Consider the following 27,882-nt stretch of genomic DNA (forward strand, 5'->3'; position numbering starts at 1 on the left):
TTCATTTTCTTGGATACACGGAGGAGACAATACGCAATCTTTGTTGCCTGTTATTTGTGTTAGTTGTTTATTTCCACTCTGGTAGTCTGAATCTATGGAATTCGCTAGTAGTTATAACAACGCTGATCATCTGCAAACCCAGTCAACCACATAAACAGCGATTGGCATTCACCTGTTCGGTTTTATTCCTTTCAGCTTGTATAGACTCATCCTCTTTTGTCTGCTGGAAAGTTTATTTCTAGATGCGATGGGGATTGCTCTGGCAGAGACAGCACATACACTATGCATGCATTCAAAAATCAACTTACGATTCTTTCAGAAATCAACTTAGAATTTGTTAGAGAACCAACAGAGATGTGTTCAAAATCATACAAGTAATCGATAGACCAACGTGTGCTGGTTGTTAGGCACTTTGTGAAACAAGGTCTTTTTCCTCAATAATATTGAATTTGGTGCCCCCCCCCCCCTTTCCCTGAAACTGCTGCCTAGGGCAGATACCCCCCCCCCCCCCTCCCCAGTTCCGGGCCTGTTGTGCATATGTGAATCTGGCAGCTTAGGTGCACCAATAAAATTTTTCTGGATAGCATTTGGTTGCTTGCTGCTGTTGCTTATACAGCTAACTGCCATACTTCTGTAGCCAGAAACAGGAGAAGGTACTACTTATAAGTGACTCAATTGCACATGTGCATAAGCTCGCTCGCAACCGTTTAAACGAATCTAACATAAACCGTTGTGACATCACGCTCATTGTTGGTAATTTGTTGTTATGAAACATTGCATAGCAAAGCCTTTGACACATTTTGCTGTTGGCAGACGCTTGTATGAGCACTGTGTTTTGTTGTTGTGCATGTGCATTTCCTTTGCAACTTAAGTTTTATTTTCGTTTTTTTCCCCTCTTGTTCATTTTTTATTGCTCCGGTATTATTCTGCAGTAGCGAGATACAGTAATATATTTTGTTAGAGTATCGGTCCTTACCAGTCAAAGTTACAAAAATTTAAGTGAAAACTAAAACAATTAAAATTCCCAGAATCCTAAAAATATTCCCGGGTTTTTCCTTGTTTTCTCCTGGATGAAAAAATTCCCTTGTTTTTGCCGGATCTCCCAGTTTTTCTGGGTCATATACACCCTGCAGGATGGCATCAACTGCATTGGATTACTGGCTGTTTTTGTACAAGCAGTAACCTGTATCATTTTGTGACACTGTGCGTCATGGAGCAGATGAAGTTGCTGTAAGCCTAAGCCTGCAGTTGTTGAATATTTGCAGTCAAGTAAGTGTCAAACTGTAGTGTCATTGGGTCAGTTGGGTTAATTCCACTGTGATTAGTGTCACGGTAATGTTTACATTAATGTTGCACTAAAACTCTGATGGTCTCAGAAAATTTTCAGTATTCTTTGCAAAACTACAATGAACAGCCACAATCTTTGCACAATATGTACCTCTAAGTATACAGATTTCTTGCTGGAAAGTTAAAACCCCATAAGCTATCATATATCTTATCTGCACCTGTCTCACATACTCCAGACAAATCTTATTATTAAACTTCTGACCTGCCACGTCAAAGAACCAAGAGACAGATGTGAATTTTTCATGTACGATGTTCCATGTATGTATACAGGTTCTGGGCAAAGTAAAACCACATAAAAGATGTTTCATATGACCAGTATTGCCTAAGTCTTCCGGAAACACCTCTCACTCTGTAATTACATTCTATGGTGTCCTAAAGTTGTTTCTACCCTCCAGCTTTCACCTCAGTTTTTATTTCACCTCTTATTCCACTAATCCACATGATCAGAGTACATGCTACTTCAATTGGTATGTGGTACTGAAATTCATCAAATGATGTTTATGTTAGGGTACTGCACAAAGTAGGTGGGGAGATGTGGAGCAGCAAGAGACAGTATACCACATGGTAAAGCTGTCAATTGTATTATTTTTCTGGCTGCACATTACTGACTGTGCTTTGAAAATTTCCTTTAGTTACTCACCATAGTGACATTGGCAAATATACTGGCGAAATGTAGTGTGAGGAGGGCTATGCGAGAGGCTTTCAATGAATTCGAAAGTAAAGTTCCATGTACTGATTTGGCAGAAAATCCTAAGAAATTTTGGTCCTATGTCAAAGTGGTAGGTGGATCAAAACAAAATGTCCAGACACTCTGTGACCAAAATGGTACTGAAACAGAGGATGACAGACTAAAGGCCGAAATACTAAATGTCTTCTTCCAAAGCTGTTTCACAGAGGAAGACTGCACTGTGCTTCCTTCTCTAGATTGTCGCACAGTTGACAAAATGGTAGATATCGAAATAGACGACAGAGGGATAGAGAAACAATTAAAATCACTCAAAAGAGGAAAAGCCGCTGGTCCTGATGGGATACCAGTTCGATTTTACACAGAGTACGCAAAGGAAATTGCCCCCCTTCTTGCAGCGGTGTACCGTAGGTCTCTAGAAGAGCGAAGCGTTCCAAAGGATTGGAAAAGGGCACAGGTCATCTCCGTTTTCAAGAAGGGAGGTCGAACAGATGTGCAGAACTATAGACCTATATCTCTAACGTCGATCAGTTGTAGAATTTTGGAACACGTATTATGTTCGAGTATAATATCTTTTCTGGAGACTAGAAATCTACTCTGTAGGAATCAGCATGGGTTTCGAAAAAGACGGTCATGTGAAACCCAGCTCGCGCTATTCGTCCACGAGACTCAGAGGGCCTTAAGACATGGGTTCACAGGTAGATGCCGTGTTTCTTGACTTCCGCAAGGCGTTTGACACAATCCCCACAGTCGTTTAATGAACAAAGTAAGAGCATACGGACTATCAGATCAGTGTGTGATTGGATTGAGGAGTTCCTAGATAACAGAACGCAGCATGTCATTCTCAATGGAGAGAAGTCTTCCGAAGTAAGAGTGATTTCAGGTGTGCCGCAGGGGAGTGTCATAGGACCGTTGCTATTCACAATATACATAAATGACCTGGTGGATGACATCGGAAGTTCACTGAGGCTTTTTGCAGATGATGCTGTGGTGTATCGAGAGGTTGCAACAATGGAAAATTGTACTGAAATGCAGGAGGATCTGCAGCGAATTGACGCATGGTGCACAGAATGGCAATTGAATCTCAATGTAGACAAGTGTAATGTGATGCGAATACATAGAAAGATAGGTCCCTTATCATTTAGCTACAAAATAGCAGGTCAGCAACTGGAAGCAGTTAATTCCATAAATTATCTGGGAGTACGCATTAGGAGTGATTTAAAATGGAAAGATCATATAAAGTTGATCGTCGGTAAAGCAGATACCAGACTGAGATTCATTGGAAGAATCCTAAGGAAATGCAATCCGAAAACAAAGGAAGTAGGTTACAGTACGCTTCTTCGCCCACTGCTTGGATACTGCTCAGCAGTGTGGGATCCGCACCAGATAGGGTTGATAGAAGAGATAGAGAAGATCCAACGGAGAGCAGCGCACTTCGTTACAGGATCATTTAGTAATCGCGAAAGTGTTACGGAGATGATAGTTAAACTCCAGTGGAAGACTCTGCAGGAGAGACGCTCAGTAGCTCGGTACGGGCTTTTGTTAAAGTTTTGAGAACATACCTTCACCGAAGAGTCAAGCAGTATATTGCTCCCTCCTACGTATATCTTGCGAAGAGACCATGAGGATAAAATCAGAGAGATTAGAGCCCACACAGAAGCATACCGACAATCCTTCTTTCCACGTACAATACGAGACTGGAATAGAAGGGAGAACCGATAGAGGTACTCAGGGTACCCTCCGCCACACACCATCAGGTGGCTTGCGAAGTATGGATGTAGATGTAGATGTAGATGTAGATGTAGAGTAGCGGAGTAGGCAGTATAGCTGACTGCCATGCCGAGAATCCGGGTACAATTCCCAGTACTGCCAGGGATTTTTCCTTGGTGGGAGGACTGGTGTGTGTGGGAGGGGGGCACTCTGTCTCATGAGGCCAACTGATGAGCTACTCGACTGATTAGCAGCAGATTCCAGGTCAAAAAATCGGACAACGGCCTGAAGAATGGTGTGCTGACCATGTGCCCCTCCATATTGCACTCAATGACACCAGTGGCAGAGGATGACATGGTGGTTGGTCGAGCTCATAGGTTCCTCTAGGGCCAGGAAGTGGAACTTAACGTTAGTGAAAGCACATTCTTTAAATCACTATGAAAACAACTCCATCATACAAAAGAAATAGGCAACCTGGAGAGCCCTGTTCAAAATGTTGTATATTGTACAATACTCTGTGTGTATTCTGGAGGTGAATATCTGAGTGCAGGCAACTTAATTTCATGCATGAAGGAAGCAACAAATTTTGAAGGCAGTAATAGACGATGTTAATAATGTTAAATAACATGGGCTCTGGTATCGGTATGATCACTGTGAGGGTTTATATATGAAGAGGATTGATATTGTGTGTGCAAGGAAGAATGCAAAAGATCTGAGACTGTAGAACATTCAGGATTAATTAAATTACCAAAAATACAAAAACCGTACCCACACAAGATAAATGTGTTGAAAATGAGTTATAAATTTGGTGTCTCCAAGTTGTGGTGAGGCAAATTATTGTCATTCAAGTATGATCAGCCATGGTAGTATTCCTCATAAACTTATATTTATGGCCTAATTTGAGTTCCAAGGAATGCCACAGAAAAATGATATATGATGTGCTCCAACAATGGTTTTCAATCTACATACTGCCATACCTCGTTCACTCTTGGCTAACCATCAATACCCCTACTAGACTTCCCAGGAAATTTCATATTGTCACTTGGTTATTGAACAATGAAGACTCCAAAAATTCATCACAAAACAGAGCAGAAATGCTGCTTCTTGTTAGTGCATGTGCATACCATAATCACAAAATATCTGTGACTTCAAAAGAATGTGGGCACCTTACAATTACCATTACAATCATATAACACTGATATGAGCTCTGGTAAAATGGTATGTGCAGAGAAAAACAGTATGTTTGAAATTGTAGCACTGAGAGGGACTCCTTGTTTCTTTTGTTGTGATCTTCAATTCAAAGAATGGTTTGATGAATTTCTCCACATTAGTCTACCCTGTACAAGCCTCTTCATCTTTGTATAACTACTGCAACCCCACATTCATACTTAGCGTTCGTATAAAACTTGCTAGACAAAAGACTATAAAGTTGCACAAGTCACACCAATACTCAAGAAAGAAAATAAGAGTAAGCCCCTGCATTACAGACCCATATCACTGATGTTGATTTGCAATAGGGTTTTGCAAAATATATGATGTTCAAACTACACAAATCAAAAAAAGTCTTGCATCACCCCAGTTCCCAGAACTCCTGAAGGTAGATGTTGACTGTGGATATTGTATCACAGACACACTCCCTTTGACTGTTCAAAGATGTCACTAAACCCACAAAAAGATGTAAACAACCATGCATGAGCAGCGCCTATGAGATGGAGGGGGCCCAACTGTCAATCAGTTCGTCATTCCACCAGGAAGGAGGTACAAGGCTCAAATTGTTTGTAGTTCAACCATGCCTAGACTGTGAATAATGCGGTCGATCGTGTCCACATTGTTACTTTGTGCCATGAAGGGCTCTCAACAAGGGAAGTGTCCAGGTGTCTCGGAGTGTACCAAAGCGATGTTGTTCAGAGATGGAAGCGATACAGAGAGACAGGAACTGTTGATGACATGCCTTTCTCAGGCTGTCCAAGGGCTACTACTGCAATGGATGACCGCCAACTATGGATTATGGCTCTGAGGAACCCTGACAGCAATGCCACTATGATGAATAATGCTTTTCGTGCAGCCATACGACATCATGTTACGACTCAAACCGTGCGCAGTAGGCTGCATGATGTACAACTTCAGTCCCAACTATCAGCTTTACAATCACGACACCATGCAGTGCAGCACGGATAGGCCCAACAACATGCTGAATGGACAGCTCAAAATTGGCATCAGGTTCTCTTCACCGATGACTGTTGCATATACCTTCAACTAGACAGTCGTTGGAGACGTGTTTGGAAGCAACCCGGTCAGGCTGAAATCCTTAGACACACACTGTCCAGTGAGTGCAGCAAGGAGAAGGTTCCCTGCTGTTTTGGGGTGACATTATATGGGGCCAACGAATGCCACTGCTGGTCATCGAAGGTGCCATAATGGTTTACAATATATGAATGCCGCCCTCCAACTGATAGTGCAACCATATCAGCAGCATATTGAGGAGGCATTTGTCTCTATGGACGACAATTCGTGCCCCCATCGTGCACATCTCGTGAATGACTTCCTTCAGGATAATGACATCACTCGACTAGAGTGGCCATCATGTTCTCCAGACATGAACCATATTAAACATGGCTGGGAGAGATTGAAAAAGGCTGTTTATGGACGATGTGTCCCACCAACCACTCTGAGGGATCTAAGCTGAATCGCCGTTGAGGAGTGGGACAATCTGGACCAACAGTGCCTTGATGAACTTGTGGAAAGTATGCCACAATGAATACAGGCATGCATCAATGCAAGATGAGTTACTGGGTATTAGAGGTAGTGGAGTGTACAGCAATGTGGACCACCACCTCTGAAGGTCTCGCTGTATAGTGGTGGTACAACATGCAATGTGTGGTTTTCATGAGCAATAAAAAGGGTGGAAATGATGTTTATGTTAATCTGTATTCCAATTTTCTGTGCAGGTTCCGGAACCCTCAGAACCAAGGTGATACAAAACTTTTATTGATGTGTGTGTATGAATTACCTTGAAGAAAACAATCTATCGACAAGAGGCATGAATTCAAAATAAATCATTCTTGTGACACACAAAGTAATGAGTGTTATTGACAGGTGCTCTTAAACTGTTTCAATATTTCTACATTTCCAGAAAGCATTTGCTACCATACGTCACAAGCAACTTCTGATTGATTGTGCACCTATGGAGTATCGTCTCAGTTGTACAACTGGATTCAAGATTTCCTGTCAGAAAGGTCACAGCTCATAGTAACTGACAAAAAGTCATCAAGTAAAACAAAAGTGATGTGTGTTATTCATCAAGGATATGTTATAGTCCCCTGCAGTCCGTAATCTATATAAACGATTTAGGAGATGATCTGAGCAGCCCTATTAGATTGTTTGCAGATGATATTGTCATTTACTGTCTTGTAAAGTCATCAGAAGATCAAAATCAATTGCAAACTAATTTAGACAATGTATCTGTATGGTGCGTAAAACAGCAATTGACACTAAACAATGGAAAGTGTGAGGTTATCCAAATCTGTACTAAAAGGAATCTGATAAATTTCAGTTACACAACAAATTGCACAAATCTAAAGGTATCAATTCAACTAAACACCTAGAGATTACAATTAAAGAGACTAAAATGAACAAGTTAAACTGGAACAATCACATGTTTTGGGAAAGGCCACAGAACACATTTTTTTGGCAGATCACATTGAAAATGCAACAGGTTTACTAAATAGAATGCCTACAATATGCTTGTCTATCCTCTTTTCAAGTATTGCTGTGTGGTTTGGTATCCATACCAGATAGGACAGATGGAGGACACTAGAAAAGTTCAAAGAAGGGCAGCTTGTTTTGTATTATAGTGAAAGGACTGGGTGTGGGGTGGGGGGGTGGGTGAGGAGGGTGGGGGTGGGGGTGGGGGGGGGGGGAGACAGTGTCATGGACATGATATGCCAGTTAGGATGAAAAATATTAAAACAAAGGCATTTTACATAGAGGAAAGATATTTTCATGAAATTTCAGTCACCAACTTTCTTTTCCAAACGCAAAAATGTTTTGATGACACTGATGTCGATAGTGAGAGATTCCCGCACACTGTCCGAGAATGAATAGTAGATATACAGTCTGAAGGTAGTCTGATGAATCCTCTGCGAGGCACTTATGTGTCAACTGCTGAGTAGTCATGTAGATGAAGAACCAAGTGTTAGCATTGATTAAGTTATACTGTGTGCATAATTCTACCAGGTGGCTTCTTCTTTTGTTCCTTTCCTCCAGTCTGTGTTGTATTACTATTTTTCCTTGTCTTCCTTTTCCTATTACTGAATTCCAGTCAATCAGCACAATTAAATCTTTGTTTTCCTTAATTTAATTTACTCATCATACACTCTTTCAATTTCTTCATCATCTGTGGAGGTAGCTGACATATAAATTCATACTATTGTGATGTGTTTTACCCCCTCGTCTATCTTGGCTATGATACAAGCGTTGACTATTCTGTTCATAGTAACTTACCCACATTTCTATTTTCTACTTCATTATCAGACTTACTCTTACATTACCCCTATCTTTTTGTGTTGATAATGCCTGTACTGATATAACCAGAGGTTTTATTCTTCTTGCCATCTCAATTCAGTAATTCTCACTATAATCCATTTTGTTTTTAAATTGACTAACCTACCCAACTAATTAAGGGATCTAACATCCAACTCTCCGGCCCACAGAGTACCAGTCTTGTTTCTTCTAATGATGACATCCTCCAGAGCAGTGCCCATCCAGAGACTCATATGGGGGATAATTTTACATCAGCAATATTTTACCCGCAATGACAGGATGATCACTAAGCTGTACAGTGGAGCTGCATGCCTCATGGTTTCAGTTTCCTCCCTGTTTCAACCATTTGAGTACCAGTACAACAAAGCCACACTGGTTAACGTTTCAAAACCAGATCAATTATTCACAATACTGCCCCTGTGACTCCTGAAAAGGCAGCTGCCCCTCTTCAGGAACCATGGATTAGTCTGGCCTCTGTACAGATACGTCTCCATTGTAGTTTCATGTGGTATGGCTATCTGTATGATTGAGGTAAGGAAACCATGCACATTCCAATTTGATGGGCGGCAGGACGGGTGGTGGTAGGAGGGTGGGGGGTGTATTGCACACACAGTAATCAACAGAATCACGATTTCCACATGTGCAGATATGCAGAAAACTTTTCCAAAAGATTACCAACAAGAATTAACAAGGATATTGTTATAAATCCTTTGCTTTCATAAGTAAAATGCTTCAAATCTCCATCTGACCATCCAGTTTTAAGTTTTCTCTGGTGGGGATTGTACATTTGGATAGCACATGGCTAATTTCCTTACTCCTGCTTCTCTCATTCCAAGCTTGTGCTCCAATTCTAATGATCTTATTGTCAACTAGATGTTAAATCCTAGTATTCCTTCTTTTGTTACCACACCTGTAATTATAAATATTCATAAATTATCTCGGTACTACAGTGAAAACAATGGCTATATTTATTGGTCTGAACAAGATAAGAAATAACCAATTATTGCCTTGTCTGCTTGGTTGGTAACTCCATAGCCACATACCAAATTTTTAAGTTCCTTGATTTGCTGTCTCTGTAGTTGCTGTGTAATTATTTAAGGTACTTCAATCCATCTTTGCAACTATTTAAAATATGTGTGTATTTTGTCATACAAGTTTTAATAATTGCAAAAACTGATTTGAAATACCCAAACCAAAACAGTTCCTTATTCATTCCTCAAAGTGAACAAATACATACGTATTTACGCCCAACTGGTTACTCAGGCCCTTTTAATGTATGAAATACAGGTGTAGCATTTTCTCAAAAGACATTACTTTATAGTTCTACACATTTACTTTGACTTATGTTATTACATATTAATTATTGGACAATTTATTACAAAATTCTATGTTGGGTGTTTGTAAGAATGTCTCTTGGTTGGCAAAGTTGAACTTCTTTAGGATTTGTCATCGATAATTTCTATTCAGCCAAGCTGCTATTAAAAATTCAATCGCACTGCCATCAACTTTCATCACCCAGCAATTTCCTAGTTTTTGCCGATGATAATCATTATGAACGTATTCACTGGGTTGCTATCTGTGATGGTTCTACCAAGGTAGCAACCTATTGCAGTGTACAGAAAAGCAATACTACAATGTCTACTAGGTGCAAAATATATTCACTACAGCACAGGTAGTCAACCTGTTTTATCATCATCCACTTTTGTACATCTGTTAATTGTAAAATTTTCTAATTGTCCACTTGTTCTACAGTAGTAGTGATGTGTAAAGTAAGGAAGTAACTTTACTTTATAAAGCAGAGTTACAACAAGTTAAAGGACATAATAATAACTGCTTATCAAACATTTTATGAAAACCTGTCGCTTACCACCCACAATGAAAGTTGGAACACCCACTAGTAGGCAGTAGGGACCAAGTTGAAAATCACCGCATTAGAGTGATGGAACTCTAAATCAATAACAATATTGCTTTGCATGCATGTATGAATGAACACAGACCAGCTGTCAGCCTATTGCTAAAATGACAGCACACTGAGAGCAAACTAGTTACAGTATTCTCTCCCTCTTTCTACTCTGAAAATTTCATGAAGTCAGATTTTTACCTACACGCTAGTCTAATAATAATGTTATGACATATATTACACTGCTGAGTACTACACTATCTTTATTTGCATCTAAGTGGATAGTGGTAACAAGCAATAACAATTCATGGAATCAGAATACTGATGACTGCCCTTGTATCAGTCAGGCATGCATAGGTGACCAAATAGCCACTTCTCTGTTCATGTAATAACATCACTGTTTGTTGGAAGCTGTAAGAGCATCAATGTTCCACAAAAGACGTCCAAAAATATTGATCTCCCCCCCCCCCCCCCTTTCCAGTTATTTTCAATAGATTACTAGGTTCTGTCTACACTTCACACGGATTATATTATTAATATTATTGTTGTTATCAATGTTATCATTAATGTGTTATCTTACTTTCTGTAACTCCTCTTCTTGTACTGAGAGTTTTTCGGTTGCTGCAGCCAGTTCCTGTTGAAGATTTTCATTCTGGAAGACAACACATGACAATTAGAAACTAAAATCACCACAATAGACAATCACAATTTTACACAAAATGTATGAGGTCCAAGTCAATTATTAGAAAATCACAGATATTTTCCATAGAAAAGTAGGCATACTTTTACTACGGTTGAAGTAATTGGCTGACAAAGAAAACCATATAGTCCATTCAATAACAAAATATCTAGGAGAAGACAGAACTTGTAGCTGAACCAACTAATGATTCCAGGTAATAGTTATGCAAATGGTAACGGCACAATTCAAGTCAATTAAGTTTGTGCTGAAATTACCTAATAATTGCCAATGCTATATTTCAGTACATTTTTCTCCCTACAGCAAATTTGGTCTCATGCCTCTTCCTATACCTGGACGAGACAAAACATGAGGAGCGAAACATTATGAGAACGACCACCATCAAATTGAATGCTGCCTAATAGCACTGCTGGCAAGTGAAGTGGAAAGGGAAGTATACAAGCAAAGCACAGACTTAATAGAAAATCATTCTAGTGATGATAAGTGTGAGAAGTGGGAAAATCCGCCGACGTAAGTTACTTTGATACAAGGCAAAATAAAACAGAAAATTCAGGATAGAAAAACAATTATATGAAAAGGACAGACTGCTACTCATCACACAGAAAAGGCATTAAGTCACAAAGAGGCACACTGAATAAGAATGCTGGAAATATTCAGATACTGGACTAAGCCCTTCATCATCAGATGTAGAAGAAATATACAGATTCACACAACTCAGACACATATGGCCACTGCCATCTCCAGGCACTGAGGCAAATGACAAATGGTGAATACCTGGGTATAAGTATCTCAAAAATAGTGAAGCTGATTGGCTGTTTACATGCTACTGTTGTGAGAAGCAATGAACTGTGGTTGAAGAACAGCAAATCCACAACTGGGTGACAAGTTGTTTGACGTCCACACCCCATATCACCGACTGTGGAGGTTGGAGACTTGTCCACTCTGTAATGCAGGATAGGCAGCAACCTATGGCAGATTTGATGACAGAGAACACTGCCGGTGCAGGCCCAAGTGTTTTGGAGCACACTGTTCAGTGCATATTGTTAAACATTTGGTTCCACAGCAGATGATCGCTGTGTTTTCCCATGTTGACCCAAATATTTAATCAATTATGATTGCAATGGGTACGAGGTGATCAAGATAAACTGTGAATCAATAATGGAAATGTGCTGATGGTCCGATGAATCACGTTTCTCGTTACACCAAGTTGATGGTTGAATCTGGATACATTGCCATCCAGGTGAATGCCTGCTTGCACAAGGTTATGCTTTGGGGAATGATATTGTGGGCTCTCATGTGATCTGTGCCTGTAATAGAGGGTATGAAGACAGCTACGAACTATGTGAACATTATGGCAGACTACTGCATTCCCTACATTTCTTCCCCAATGGCATCTACCTAGCAGGACAACTGTCTGTGTCACAGGTCCAGAATTGTGCTGCAATGGTTTAAGGATCATGATAGCAAACTCATCTTGATTTCTTAGTGACCAAATTTGACTGATCGGAACCTGATGGAAAGCATCTGGGACACTATCAAGCAGCAGCTCCAGGCCCACAGTCAACAGACCTGTAATTTATGGGAACTGCAGCAGGAGGTCTGCATATATGTCAGATGCTATATACTTCTGGTAACCTATCTCAAACCTGTGTAGTTCATTCAGGCAGAATCAGTGTTGTATTGCATTACACAGGTGGATCAACACACTATTAAGAAGATCAGAATGTTTCTGCTCATCATCCCTTTAACATGCTGTTACAACAATGTTTGGATCACATTTTTGGTAGGATGGGGCAATAGAAGTTACAGAAAGAAGATTCAATAATATGTACACAATACTTATGAATGGAACAAGCAGAAAGTATTGATGGAGGCCATAAACTTTCGTGCAAGGGTAATTTATGAAAGGAACTTTTTTCAAACAGATGTGAAAAAGTAAAACATGTCAAAATTGTTTCCAGAATGAAATTTTTACTCTGAGGCAGAATGTGCACTGACATGAAACTTCCTGGCAGATTAAAACTGTGTGCTGGAATGAGACTCGAACTTGGCACCTTTGTCTTTTGCGGGTAAGTGCTCTTTTGACTGAGCTACCCAAGTACGGCTCATAACTCGACCTTACAGCTTCATTTTTGCTAGTACTTCATCTCCTACCTTCCAAACTTCACAGAAATTATCCAGACAAGGTACTGGCAGAAGTAAAGCTGTGAGGATGGGTTGTGAATTGTGCTTGAGTAGCTCAGTTGGTAGAGCACTTGCCAATGACAGGAAAAATTCCTGAATTCAAGTCTTGGTGCAGTACATAGTTTTAATCTGCCAGGAAGTTGAATGCCCAACTTGTTGTCTGGTGCTTCATTAAAAGATTCCAGATTGCTCTGACCTCTAGCAGGGAAATAAATTGAGAGAGAATATACACAAAAAATAAAAAACCAGCAAATTACGAGAACAGAAAAATGAAATATACTAACTTTACTATAGAGAGGAAAGTTAGATAATGCCATACAAGAGACAGTAAAGAACATATCTTCTGGTAAACCTTCCAGGATGTAAGGTTTACCAGAAGATATGTCATCCGGTCGTGAAAGCCTTCATATTACAGTAAAGAACAACCTGGACGTCTTGGTATGTGTGAGGTGAGACGGGAAAGAAATAGTGTGATAAAAAGTGATGTATTTATGCTGTACTACTCGTAAGAGGAAAAATGTTGAGAAAATGGAGCGAGAATATTGTTTGGATGGAAAAAAAGTGGAACATGTAGACAGATGACAGATTCTTGTAAGACCTCACGGAAGTCAAAAGATGCGGTATTCATACAGGTACACATGAAAACCATCCACAGTAAAGATGAGGAAAAAAAGATAAAACATTTTTCCCATAAGAAACCCCTGCATAAGTGCTATGGGGAATTTGAATGCTGTGGTGGGTGAAAGGAATGGAAGGAGATATAGTGAGACACTATGGACTATGAACAAGGAATGATAAGAGGCGAAAGACTAATTATTTTTGCAAAAGTAACTCGTTAACTGTTGGCAACAAGTTTTTTCAGAACCACAAAATGAGATTCTAGTCTGAAGTGATAGAGGTACCTATATGACTACATACGAGGTGTGATAGAGTTTTGGGGGATTTTTGTTTTTCTTAAAGAATCTTTATTTATTTATCAACTTTGTCCCCTCAAAGTAGTCGCCCCAGATATAATACACTTGTGCCAATACTGTTTACAATCTTGGAAGCACTTCTGGAAGTCACTTTTCGATATAGTGTTCAGCTCCTTCAGTGATTCTGTTTTTACACGTTGATGGTGGCAAAGTGACAGTGACATCCTTTCATGTTTCTCTTCAGCCGCAGGAATAGAAAGAAATCACAGGGGCCATGTCCAGGGAATATGGTGGCTACGGCAACATAACAGTTTTGTTTTTTGCCACAATCATGAACAAATATTGAGGTGTAAGCAGGAACATTATCGTGATGCAATTTGCCCAAGTGGTTTGGCCACAATTCTGGTCATTTTCTTCACATTTCTTCTAACAAATGCGACTTCCATATAGTATTCCTTACTGACCGTATGGTTATAAGGCAGGAACTCATAATGGAATATCCCATAATAATCAAAGCAAACTGTGAGAAGAACCTTCATATGTGACTGTAATTGTTGAATATTTTTCAGTCTTAGCTCTTCAGGAAGTTTCCATTGGGATAATTGGGTCTCAGTTTCAACATCGTTATACCAACATTTCGTCACCTGTTAGAAGTTCTGGATTGTTGTCAATTTTGTTCAGCAATTCCTGAGCAACGTCTATGGGACGCTGTTTTGGTTGAAAGTCAACCATTTTCACACAAACTTTCCTGCTACACATTTTATGCTTTAAACATCCAAAATTGCTTGTTATGGGCAAACCTCTCTGATGGTGATTCAATGATTTTCGAGAACCATTTTCTTCATCATCAGTAACTGATGTGCTAGGGCAACCAGGGCAGTTGTTGTCTTCAATGTTTTCTTGACCCTCTATGAAATGTTTATACCACCAGTAAACTCTTATCTTACTCATAACAGACTTGCCAAAAGCCACAATCAACATTTCAAATGCGGTGCTGCACTTTATTCCAGTTTCAAGCAAAATTTAATGCAAATTCTCTGCCTGGTCATAGGGGAAATACAAGTAAAGATGCAAAAAGTATGGGGAGGAAAAGGGCAGTCTCATGGCAGCTGCAACATATGTTGCAGAAAACAAAGTCTGAAGTCATCAGGAATGAATGGGTAACAGAATACATGTTGAAAATGATGGAACAGCAAAGGAAATGAAAGAAATATAGAAGGAAAAATGACACAGGGAACTGAATAATGAATTAAGGTGAGAAATAAAACATGCAAGAGAAAAATGGATGAAATGAAAATGTAAAGAAACAGAGAAAGAGTGAACGTATGAAATGATGCACATATAATCTATGGAGATAGAAACAGTATGTTTATTACGAAAATTGAAAGAGAGGAAGAAACAGCAACCCAAAAGATGTGTTAAATGGATGGCACGAATATATACTGTTTCTTTATGAGATGGATCAAAGCTCAAGCAATATAAAGACAGCCAGATGACGAAAAAGGATGAAGTGCAAAAAACAATGAATAAGATGAGGGAATTGATTTACCAGCAGAAGTGATGAATAGCCTGGGAGACAGAGGAAGAGGAGGGAGAGGGGGCAAGTGGGAGTGGGGAGGGGAGGGGAGGGGAAGGGAGGGGAGGGGAGTGAGTGAGTGAGGGAGGGAGGGAGGGACAACTTTTGTAGTGAGATGTACAAAATAGGAGAATAGGCAGAGGATTCTATCATAACAGTAATGACACCAATAGAAAAAGGAAGACTACTGAAAAGTGTGAAAGACATAGGACTATTAATTTAATTTCTCATGCGGTCAAAATACAAAGTATTACTGAGAGTGGAGAGCACAAGGTTTTATGCAAATCTTAGTTGGTTCATTGCAGGACAGTTTTGGGATTAGAAAGTGTAAAGGAACAAGAGATGCAGATGGGTTCAGCTGGAAAAAAAGTGGAGTTTGTGTTGGAGAAAAGAGAACAGCATGTATAATATACGATTTGCAGATGATATGGTGTTACTAGCAGGAAATGAAAGAAGAGCAAACATATGTGGACAGATCTGAATAAGACCTGGCAAAAATGTGATATGGTGTTCAATAAGGAAAAGAAACAATATGCATAGTGATTGGCAAAGGAGATAAAATTAAAATAGGACAAATTAAAATCAGCCAAGTGACAGATTTCAAATATCTAGGAAGGACAATAACAGAAGATCTATGGTACCAATAGTAGGTCAAAGCTCAAATTGGGGTAGTTAAGGAAGTTTTCAACAGGAAGATGAACTTCTTATATGGAAAGCTAGATAACGAGCTCACAAAAAGTCTAGCTAAATATTATGTTTCAGGAGTGTGGCACACTATGCAGCTGAAAATTTGAAACATAGATAGTAAGTAAAGAGGACAGAAGATGGTTGCAAGCATTGGAGATGTGGGTTTGGAAGAGGATGTGAAGGATTAGTCGATAACAGTATGTCTAATAAAGAAATGCTGGAAAGAACAGGGGAGAGAAGATCAATATTGGAAGATTTGAGAAAAAGAATGAACAACTGACTTCATCAAATGTTGCGATGGGACTGTCTGCTAGTGAGTCTAATAAATGGATTAGTGTGTTGGAGAAGAATGAAAGGACGAAAAAAATACAAGATGGTGGATCGCATTAACAGAAGTGAAAGCTTCGTGGAAGAGAGCAGCAGAAGACAGGACAAATACATTTGAAACTACAAACTGCAGTCTTTGGTCGCCCTCTACAATTTACACCCCCTTCCTCTACACTTCCCTCCATTGCAAAATTAATTATTCTTTGATTCCTCAGAATGTGTGCTATCAACTGAAACATTCTTTTAGCCACACTGTGGCATAAAGTTTGTTTCTCTCCAATTTGATTCAGTTCCTCTACATTGGTGATTCAATCTACCATTATAATCTTCAGTATTCTTCTGTAACATTAGTGTTCTTATACAACACAGTATATTGCTCCTTCTCTCGTTTCACTTTCATTTACAAAGACATTACAGACAAATATTTTGAGCAGACACTTCATAACACTTAAATTTATATGCAGTGTTAATACATCTCTGTTTCAAAAACAAAACACACTTATTGCTACAGCAAGTCTGCATTCTATGTCCGCTTTGTTTTTGCCAATGTCAGTTACAGCAAAAGTCATCTACTACTATTAGTGTCTTATTTCCTATTTAACTACCCTAACATTTCCTATAGCACATGTTAGCATACTCTTACCTCTTGGCTTTTGATGCTGAGATTATTATTCATTTCAGTGATAGTGTGTTGTTGAGCATCAAGTTGCTTTTGTAAATGCTCCACACTTTTCACCAATGTTTCTGAGCCATGTTGAGTGGAGAGGAAATCTGACAGCATCCGGTTCAGTTCAAGACCAGCTTCTGTTGCAGCTTCCAGCTCCTTCTCCAGAGAAGCCACCTGCTCCTCCAGTTCAGTTCGTGCAGCCTAAACAACATTTCAAAATATTCTACAGAGGAATGAGTGACATATTTACAGCTGATTGTGATAAAGGAGCAATCATTGGTATTCATATATGGTTAGAACTGAAGAAAAATAAGTAAGTTCATGGTACAAAACACTTTGAACATACAGGTATACACAGTGCTTCGTTAGTGAGGTTCCCACTGGTACCCAATACTGTATCTATGAAGGGGGATGGGGGGGGGGGGGGGGCATCAGAGCCACAGGTTTTGAGATGTGGTAACATAGAAGTTTTGCTGCAGTTGAAGCAATGTAAAATTATGACTGCTTGGTGTGAGACTAGACTTACTTTATCTAGACATACACAGTGGCAGGCAAGGCAGTTGGTTGTGGCCAGCTGACCCATCTTCCCCTTTCAGCCTGGTTCACCACTCTGTGCGCATGTTCCACTACACTACTGCCAACCACCATATGCCACTTCAGTCAGTTTTTTAGATTGGACTCAGGCTGGTGTGTCAAGTGTCCATGCTACCTGCCATGATTCTGGTGTGCTTGCTCAGATCCCTCAAGTAATATTTTAAACTCAAAGTGCGCAAAGATTTCGCTCACCATGTATAATGGATACAATTACTATTTATTTCAGCAAAACATCCAAAAACAAGAACCTAGACGAAGCTGAAAAATGCCTGCCACCACCAATGGAAACAGTTTAATCGGTTTCACTATTACCTGCTTCAGCCAGTGTCACTCTATCTTCTTCTATTCATGACACCAAAGAAGATGATAAACGGTGGCCACACTGTTGGACTTTTGAACAGAAGAGCAAGTTTTGTAAAACATAAAAATGGTTTATTGTAAATAACAAGAAACTGGGCAGTGAGGCTTGCCGAAAAGTCGTATTTTTGGGTGGTGTTGGGGGAGGGGGGGTTGGGGAAACAGCAATGGATTGGTTGTGATATCACTAGTTTTGGGGAAACTCGACACCAGCAACAAATAGCATTGAGAAAAAAAGATATTTGATCACAAAGACTGTGCTGCACACTGAAGCGGCTATAAAAATTTTAACAGAGTTCCAAAAAGAAATACTGGAAAATGTTTGTTTGATGAGCATGTCAGAAGAAAAAGAAGTTACATCAAGAATTTTTCACACTGCCTGTAAGATTGCAAAAAAGGGCCAATCTTTTAATAACTTTGAAGCAGAAATCAATGTGCAAATGCTCAATGGATTAAATATGGGCCGAATTCTTCATTCCAATAAAGTATGTGTGAATATCAGTAACCACATCAATCTTTACTTTTCAGAAATGGTTAGAATAAGTAATTCATGTTATAAACACAGTGTTTCATTAGTGATGGTACCCACTGGTAACCCCTGTAAATGCTCCACACTCTTCACCAAGGTTTCCGAGGCACTATTCTGGTGGGTTTGCTCAGTTCTCTGATTTTGTATGTTTGAGTTTGCCTTTCAAGACTGAGTACAGATCCCACATAAATTTACTTTTAGATTAGTTGAACTCTGACGTGAGACATCTCATCATTTTTTATTCTGTGACTCAATGTCTTGAAGGCTACAAATTAGATGAAACATTTTAGAAAGTGAATTAATTTCTGTGATGTATGACTGAGCAACAGTGACAACTGGACTCTTTTTAAATACAAGTTTCTGCCTGTTATTGTTTGATATCACTGTAATCATAGGCTTGAACTACATGTAAGTGACATAGTAAAGAAAATTACAAGTTTCAACTCATTTAAAGCAGTCATTGAAAAACTTTATGGTTCACACCACACCTCCTCAAAGAACAGCCTAGAGATGCACTTGTTTGCAGATGAACTTCTTGTTCAATTGTTGAAAATTTGAAGAGTGTTAGACACAAGACAGGCAGTGTCCAGTTTTCAAACAATTTCAGCTAACCATTTTGTAGCAGCTAATGAAGACCCAACATGTGATGCTTTGGACAGATGCAAGTATGAAGGATTACTTTGGAAATTGACATCTATGTGATTTGTTTTCTATTTGGCACTGATGTGTGATGCACTTCAAGAATTTTCAGAAGTTTGCGAGGAACTGCAAAAACTTTCAATTATTTATCGCACAAGAACTAAACATTGTACAGATGTCATACATATTGCACTTTGAAGAACGAACTCTGAATGTTTCTTCTACAAACATTCGATATGCGAACCATGAGTGGCCTGGCATATTGTGGCAGTCACTTTCCGTATTCTCTCCCGGAGCTCTGCTACATCACATGGTAGAGGTGGTACATAAACCTGATCTTTAATGTGTGCCCACAGAAAAAAAGTCACACGGAATGAGATTAGATGATCAGGGAGGCCATTTCATGAAACAATTGTCCCCTTCTGTAGCACGCCCAATCCATCGATGCACCAGCTCTGTGTTAAGGTACCCACGAACTTCATGATGAAAATGGGGTGGAGCCCCATCCTGCAGCAATATGAATGGAGAGTCCGACTGCATCTGAGGCATCAGCCATTGCTGCAACATGTCCAAGTAGGAATATCCAGTGACAGTGCTCTCAACAATGAAGAACAGTTTTCGACGTGACACAGCACAAAAAACATTTACCTTTGGGGAATCACACTCAAATTTAATGCATTTGTGTGGATGCTTTTTACCCTATATTCGACAATTCTGCCTGTTCACTTTTCCATTAGTGTGAAAAGTGACTTCGTAGCTAAAAATTAAGCGATCAACAATGCCATCCTCATTCAATTGTTGCAACTGTGAACAAAACTCAAAACGCTTGTCTTCTGTCATTGTCACTGAGCTTCTACAAAAAATAAAAAGATTTATGGGAATCAAACTGTATGAAAAAACTAAAGAACAGCCCATTAACGTAAAAAAATGAACTGCAACCACTCACTTTTTTAAATAGTTATTTATTATTCCATGAACCAGTTTTCAAAAATTTCAGGTTCATCTTCATATGAGTTAGATCACTATTTCTAGCATAATGCTGGGTGCTGTGACAAGAAGATGGAACATGCTTTAATGTATCGCCATGACTATTGTTTATCTGTCGATATGGATGCAAAATTTAGTTTTCTACTAACTGCAACAGTATGGGGGCTTTTTTGCATTTGTGTATATCTGTCTGCTTCCGTTTTGATGGCCAGTTGGTACATCACTTCACATGTTTTTATACAATCTGTATTCATTTACAATGTGACAGTGAAACTTTTCCAGCATCCAGCATGTGCTATACAACTGTAGCTTGCAACAAAGATCTTGACAAAAAGATATGGCATTGGCCTAATTTTCACAGAGATGTAACTAGTTTTTGCTTACATGTATTAAAGTCAATATGAAGGCAAGGATTTTAATCCGACTGGCAATAACATGAGAGCACAAAATAAAATAAAATACATAAAATGTTAAGTGATCTGATCTCTTACTTCTATTTGTATATTAATGTATAACACAGTCAATTTATGAGAAAATATTTTAATCAAGACTGGCATTAACATGAATGCTCAGGAATAAAATAATAAAGAGTTATAGTATTTTAAATGAGATACAGCTGTTTGTATGACCATGACCTTTATATTTAAACTTAAAACAATAACCAACTTTCCAAATGAAATACTGATTTATTTCTTTTCTTACATTAACATGATCTGGAATAATAGTAAGAGTAGATTATGTTTATTTTAGGTAAAGGTAATATGTATAAATAACTAAATCCATTTGTATAACCGTACATTTTATATTTAAAACCAAAAATGATAGTTCAAATGAACTGTTGATTTACTCTGTACTTATTTAACTACAATGGTGTCATTGTAAATATTCTACCACAGAGCAAAATCTGTAGTATCTTATTAAATGGTAAAGCCTCCTACTGCTAACGTAAATCAGTACTTTTATACATATTACCTCTAGCTGAAACAAACAGAATCAGCCTTTAATAATATTCCAGATCATGTTAATGTGAGAACAGAAATATGTCAACAGTTAATTTCAACTTTTGTTCTTGGTTTTAAATATAAAAATGCATGGTCATACAAGTGGCTTTAGTTCATTACAAACACTATAACTTTTATACATATTACCTTTACCTAAAATAAACATAATCTACTCTTACTAATATTCCAGATCATGTTAATGTAAGAACAGAAATAAGTCAGTATTTCATTTGAAAGGTTTCTTTATTGCTTTAAATTTAAATATAAAGGTCATGATCATACACACATCAAAAAAAGTTTTACATCACCTCGGTCTCCAGAACGGAACCTGTACGGAATATTGGAATACAGATCAACATAAACATCATTTCCACCTTTTTTTACTGCTCATGAAAACTACACATTGCATGTTGCACCACCATACAGCGAGACCTTCAGAGTTGGTGGCCCAGACTGCTGTACACACTGGGACATCTAATACACAGTATCACGTCCTCTTACATTGATGTATGCATGTATTCGCTGTGGCATACTATCCACAAGTTCATCAAGGTCACTGTTGGCCCAGATTGTCCCACTCCTCAATGGTGATTCGGCATAGATCCCTTAGAGTGGTTGGTGGGCCACATCGCCCATAAACAGCCCTTTCCAATCTACTGCAGACATGTTCAATAAAGTTCATGTCTGGAGATCATACTGACCACTCTAGTTGAGCAATGTCGTTATCCTGAAGGAAGTCATTCACAAGATGTGCATGATGGGGGCGCAAATTGTTGTCCATGATGACGCATGACTCGCCAATATGCTGCCGATATTGTTGCACTATCGGTTGGAGGATAGCACTCATGTATCATACAGCTGTTACAGCACCGGCCACGACCACCAGCGGCGTACGTCGGCCCCACATGCCACCACCCCAAAACAGCAGGTAACTTCTACATTTCTGCACTCGCTGGATAGTGTGTCTAAGCTGTTCAGCCTGACCTGGTTGCTTTCAAACACGTCTCTGATGATTGTCTGGTTGGAGGCATATTCGAAACTCATCGGTGAAGAGAACATGAAGCTAATTCTGGCTGTGATACAATATCCACTGTCAATGTCTATCTTCAGGAGATCTGGGAACCAGGGTGATGCAAAACTTTTTTTTAATGTGTGTACAAACAGCTGTATCTCATTGCAAATAACGTAACACAGATTACTTTATCCTGGGCATTCATGTTAATGCCAATTTTGATTAAAATATTTGCTCATTAATTGACTATATTATACATTAATATAGGAATAGAAATAAGACATCAAATCACTTGACATTTTATTTATATTATATTATTTTGTGCTCTCTAGTTACGGCAGTCTGACTAAAATATTTGCCCTTATATCGACATTATTACATGCAATCAAGAACAAATTACATCTCTGAACAAAGTAGGACTATGTCATATCTTTTTGTCAATATCTTTGTTACATGAAACAGTTGTATAGCACATGCTGGATGCTGGCGAAGTTTCACTGTCACAATGTAAATGAATAGAGATTGTACAAAAGCACGTGAAGTGATGTACCAACTGGCCATCAAAATGGAGGCAGACATATGGACACTAACAGAAAAAAAGCTCCCCATACTGTTGCAGTTAGTACAAAACTGAATTTTATATCCATATCAACAGATAAACAATACATTCAAGCATGTTCCACTTCTTGTCAGTGAGCCGGCACCCAGCATTATGCTAGAAATAGTGTTGTAACGTTCAGAAAACGATTTGAATATGAAACTGAAAAGGTGAGAAAACTGATTCATGGAATAATAATAACTATTAAAAAAAGTGAGTAGTTGCAGTTTTATGTGTTTACATTGAATTAATAGTCATGGGTTCTAAAATGTGTATAATGGATAAGCTTAAACTGCCCACTAATCCTGAAGACTTTTATGAGACGCTTTTACAAGCAACAGAAAAGAGACCACTGAGTGGGGAAGATGCAGCTTTGGTCGATTCAGCCTGTATAGTTGACACAAGGACTTGGTGCGAAGACATTAAAGATTGCTTTTGGGGAAAAAGAGGTTGAGTCAGTTGCAGTTTGCTTTCAGCTGAACAAAGCATTTTGTATGTTTTTGACAATTGTGGGATCTTTGATGGAATTGTGAAAACAAAACGAAGTATCTTATGAATTTTCTCCTGTTGACAACTATCATCAAGACAATTGCAGAGCCATCTAGTGAGTCTAACAGAGGGTTTTCCCAAATGAATCTGATCATTACTGATGGTAGAGCCTCTCTGTTAATAAAAACTGTTTGTTCAGTACTCTTCCTGAACTGGAATCGTCCACTATCAACTCATTCTGACCCTTCAAAGTAGATGGAATCTTGGCCGTTCTTGGGTGACACTCCATTATAGACATCCACAGCACGGAGGAGGGGCGGGGGGTGTTATGTGCAATGAAAATCTTAAAACTTTGAACAGTTTTATAAATGTAGGTACAAACATTTAAGTTTTGTTTTCATTTTTCAACATCTTAATAGTTTAGATTTGTGGGTGTTCACCCTACTATAATTTCTGTTTTGTAAATAATAGCTATCTGAGAAATATTATTTAACTTAATTAATAAAACATATGATAAAAGATTGTTGGTGCACATGGAAGTTTTAATTCTTCTTATGCTGTATTCACACTTTTGAATTGCTCAGAAAGAAGAAGAAGAAGAAGAAGAAGGGTTAAAATAACCTTTTATTAAGTCTCAATCTAACCCCCCCCTCCCAGAGTCACAGTATCAGAACTTCTTTCTTATAAATCAAGCTCTGGGTATACAAAAACACAGAAGGCCATAACCACACAGGCTGTTAGAAATGGTGAAAAGTAGGTAACATTTTAAATGTAACCATTCTGTTGGGAATTAAAAAGTAAAATAAGGAAAAGTAATTGCACAGAATTCCAGAGTATGATTATAAGGAATAAAAGTTTGCGTATTACTTTTGTGGCAGACTTAATATGTCAAAATTTCACAATATATATTACTTTTGTGGCAGACTTAATATGTCAAAATTTCACAATATATTTATTACTACTGAAATCTACCTAACGTAAATGTCACTGTAGTATTTGTTTGCACCTGCCCGGATAGCCGTGTGGTTAAAGAGCTGCTTCCATGGCAGGGAGGTGCGCTGAGCATGGACTGAATCTGACCGATAGATTAATGATGAGGGTTAGTGCACCAGCCAGCCTTGATGTGGCTGTTAGGCAGTTTCCTACATCTGACTAGGTGAATACTGGGCTAGTGCCCATGTCCCGCCTTTGTTACATGATATGCAAACATTTAGAAAACTTCACTCACTCTCATATGAATTGTACTACTTGCAGACACTTGGGGTACACACATTCTGTCCCAGGGGTAAAAATGCAGTGGCAGGAAAGGATCCGACCACCCCTTAAATTAACCATGCCAAATCTGTCCATACCCATGCTGAACCTGCACCAATGCAAGACAAAGGGACAAGAAAAAGAAGCTTGACATTTGTCTGCGTATGGAGCCATACATGCCTAACACACAAAATATATAGTAACTAAATAAATTTCAAGGATATAGTATGACTTGACACACAATTTTCAGAATGTAAAAACATTTGTATTGCTGACAGCTCAAATTTATAGCAGATCTCCTGAAACTCTGGTAACTGTCCTTCCTAGTACCAGCAAAGAAGACACTCTACATGAAAATATAATGTACAATGGGGCATACATTTGATAAGGATGTAGTCATCTCATATGCAAAGATAGCTGTGAATTATAGGGCAATAGTATTGTTCAAACCTCTCTAAGGTTCTTGTAACATGTTCCACCATAAAAAAGCACTGTACAAACACCAAAGTGAAAATCAGTGTAGAAACAAATTACTCTGTAAATCTGCAGTAGTAAACCGTAAGTCGTAAAAGCAACAGCACTGGTAGTTCGCTAATCTGCTTGTGAGTAAGTTTCCCGTCAGTCAGAAATCTGCCCAAGCTAAGCAAGTCAATGTTGCACTCAAACTTGAGACTTACAGGCAGCTGTCAGAAACTGCCTCCCACAGATAATATCTACCACCTGCCTAGAATTCTTCCAACAATAATTTGAAAGGAGGCACCTGCCTCAAAAAAGGTACTGAAATGCTCCATGTCTGAACATAAACAATTATATGACATTGAAATAGCTACTGAAGAGCTAAAATCAAGAAATAGTTTTCTCAGAGCAACCAAAGGCTATGAACACCAAATCCAATTTAAAATATCTTAAAAAGAGGATATACGGCACTGCCTAACTTGTGATGCAATCCAGACAATTCAACATGTGTATTCCCAACCTGACTCTCAGCTTTGATAGCCTCATGTCCGCAACTCCTAACATAATGGATGTCAACCACTTCTGGGTTAAGCTATCTTAACTTTGGTTTTGTGCAAATTTATGTAGCTTTTTTATTTCTAGTTTGTTATGATTGCTGTAAGCACCATAAATATACTTATCGATTTTATAATGATAAATTTTAGTCGTTTACTTTAAACTATAATCTGATACTTGAAACATGTGCCAAAGACAGGCTGATAGCAAATTTTGAATCTAGTACTAATTGCTACATTCCATATTTTTGTTTGGAAGACATGCACTATAGTAAAATGGTTTGCTTTATTGATTGCATTTAGTCACTTATAATAACTTTTCCCCTCCAATATTCATTAGTTCTCAATGTAACGGTAATGTACATAGGGATATGACTGTTTGTACACTGCTTATCTGCACAAGCTTCTTTGGTTGTTGTAACCACAACCCTCAGTTCCAATACAGCTGGCTATCAAACAGAAAGACCTCTTCTTGCTTTGATCTTGAATGTTTAGGATATCCAAGATAACTCCTTACGATTTTGAATAATTCTTTCTTGAAGGTGTGTTTCTTGTACTGAATGAAGAATACAGAGTGTTCAAGTAAAGGAAAACTTACTGACTGCGATGACTTTGCACTAGTGTCGATATTTGACTACAGTTTACTTCTACAGTTGTTTGATCTCCTTCTGACTCACAATTATCAAACGAATTTTTTGTTCACATTGAACCAATGTTCCTCATAACAAACCAGTTTGATGAAAATGAGGGAAATGATATACTAAAGTTAAGTTGCTACACTGTTCTGAAAAACTTATTGTTTTTAGTATACAATGTGAGTTTTGCTACTTTAATATCTTGTATTTTTGTTCCAAAGGGAATTTTGGGGTTCTATGACTTCAAACTGGACCATTACCTGAGCAATTAAGTCATGACTGCAGGGAAAATATCTTGTCTAGACTGCCTTCTCTTATCTTCCAAAGATAGTACTGCCTTTACATGCCATGTTACTATGGATGGATTTAAGACAATGGAAATGTCAGAATGTACTTAAAATAAATGGCTGTAATTCAATGAGAATAATATCTGCCAATGGAAAGTCCAGGGTGTCATAATGACAATATTATGAAAAGGATACACTGCTGCTCACCATATGGTGGAGATACTGAGTCACACACAGGTACAACAAAAAGACTGCTATACAAGTAAGCTTTCAGCCAAAAGGCCGTCTTCTGAATTAGATAGAACACACACACACACACACACACACACACACACACACACACACACACACACACACGACCGCTGTCTCTAGTTGCCGAGCACATACTCTAAGTCTGGCCTCGGCAGCCATTGGTCATGGACCAACTTGTGTGTGTGTGTGTGTGTGTGTGTAATTCAGTAGAAGGCCTTTTGGGCTAAAGCTTACTTGTTTAGCAGTCTTTGCCTGGCAGCAGCTCAATGTTAATATTGAATACTAGCTGCCTTATGCAACTCATGTTAACACAGTATTATCAGTCTTTGCAGCTTGGGATCAATCTTTTTACTTTAAATACCACACTTTTGTGAGTCATTTAAGTTTTCATCACTATGCAGGTGTGCTGGCTCTATATCCATTACATTACAACTCATCACAACAATTATGCTGAAATCAAACGCTGAATGTAGCTCAATTTTACCAGTGTAGTTTTCAAGTTTCTTATTCTTCAATAAGATAGTTATTTGATGAGCTACTGCTGTTCTGAAAAGAAGATATCGTTTCTGAATCACTTAATAGATTTTAGTATACTAAAAATGCTTGAAGGAGGAGGAGGAGGAGGATGATATTAGTGTTTAACGTCCCGTCGACAACGAGGTCATTAGAGACGGAGCGCAAGCTCGGGTGAGGGAAGGATGGGGAAGGAAATCGGCCGTGCCCTTTCAAAGGAACCATCCCGGCATTTGCCTGAAGCGATTTACGAAAATCACGGAAAACCTAAATCAGGATGGCCGGAGACGGGATTGAACCGTCATCTCCCGAATGAGAGTCCAGTGTGCTAACCACTGCGCCATCTCGCTGAAAATCTTTGTTGTGTAGGAAGGAGAAACTTTTTTGTAGGAGCTTCTCTCACATTTTATAACTGTAAACATGTTCAAGTATTAATATAGTTCTATCAAAAACATATTAGGCTTAATCTGGTGGGCTAAGTACCAGGGT

At 38.7% G+C, this 27,882-nt stretch overlaps 1 protein-coding gene across 1 annotated transcript in view; it reads right to left on the reverse strand.

Annotated features, from left to right (window-relative positions):
• The window catches only part of LOC126279036 (transport and Golgi organization protein 1), a 195,293-nt gene that overhangs the window by 106,717 nt on the left and 60,694 nt on the right, over window positions 1-27,882 (reverse strand). The window contains exons 7-8 of the mRNA XM_049979435.1: window positions 17,213-17,437; window positions 10,765-10,836 (exon numbers count right to left, since the gene is read on the reverse strand). Coding sequence (XP_049835392.1) covers window positions 10,765-10,836; window positions 17,213-17,437 — 297 coding nt within the window. The remainder of the gene's footprint in view (window positions 1-10,764; window positions 10,837-17,212; window positions 17,438-27,882) is intronic.

The sequence above is a fragment of the Schistocerca gregaria genome, chromosome 6 (assembly GCF_023897955.1).
Source record: "Schistocerca gregaria isolate iqSchGreg1 chromosome 6, iqSchGreg1.2, whole genome shotgun sequence".
Classification (NCBI taxonomy): domain Eukaryota; kingdom Metazoa; phylum Arthropoda; class Insecta; order Orthoptera; family Acrididae; genus Schistocerca; species Schistocerca gregaria.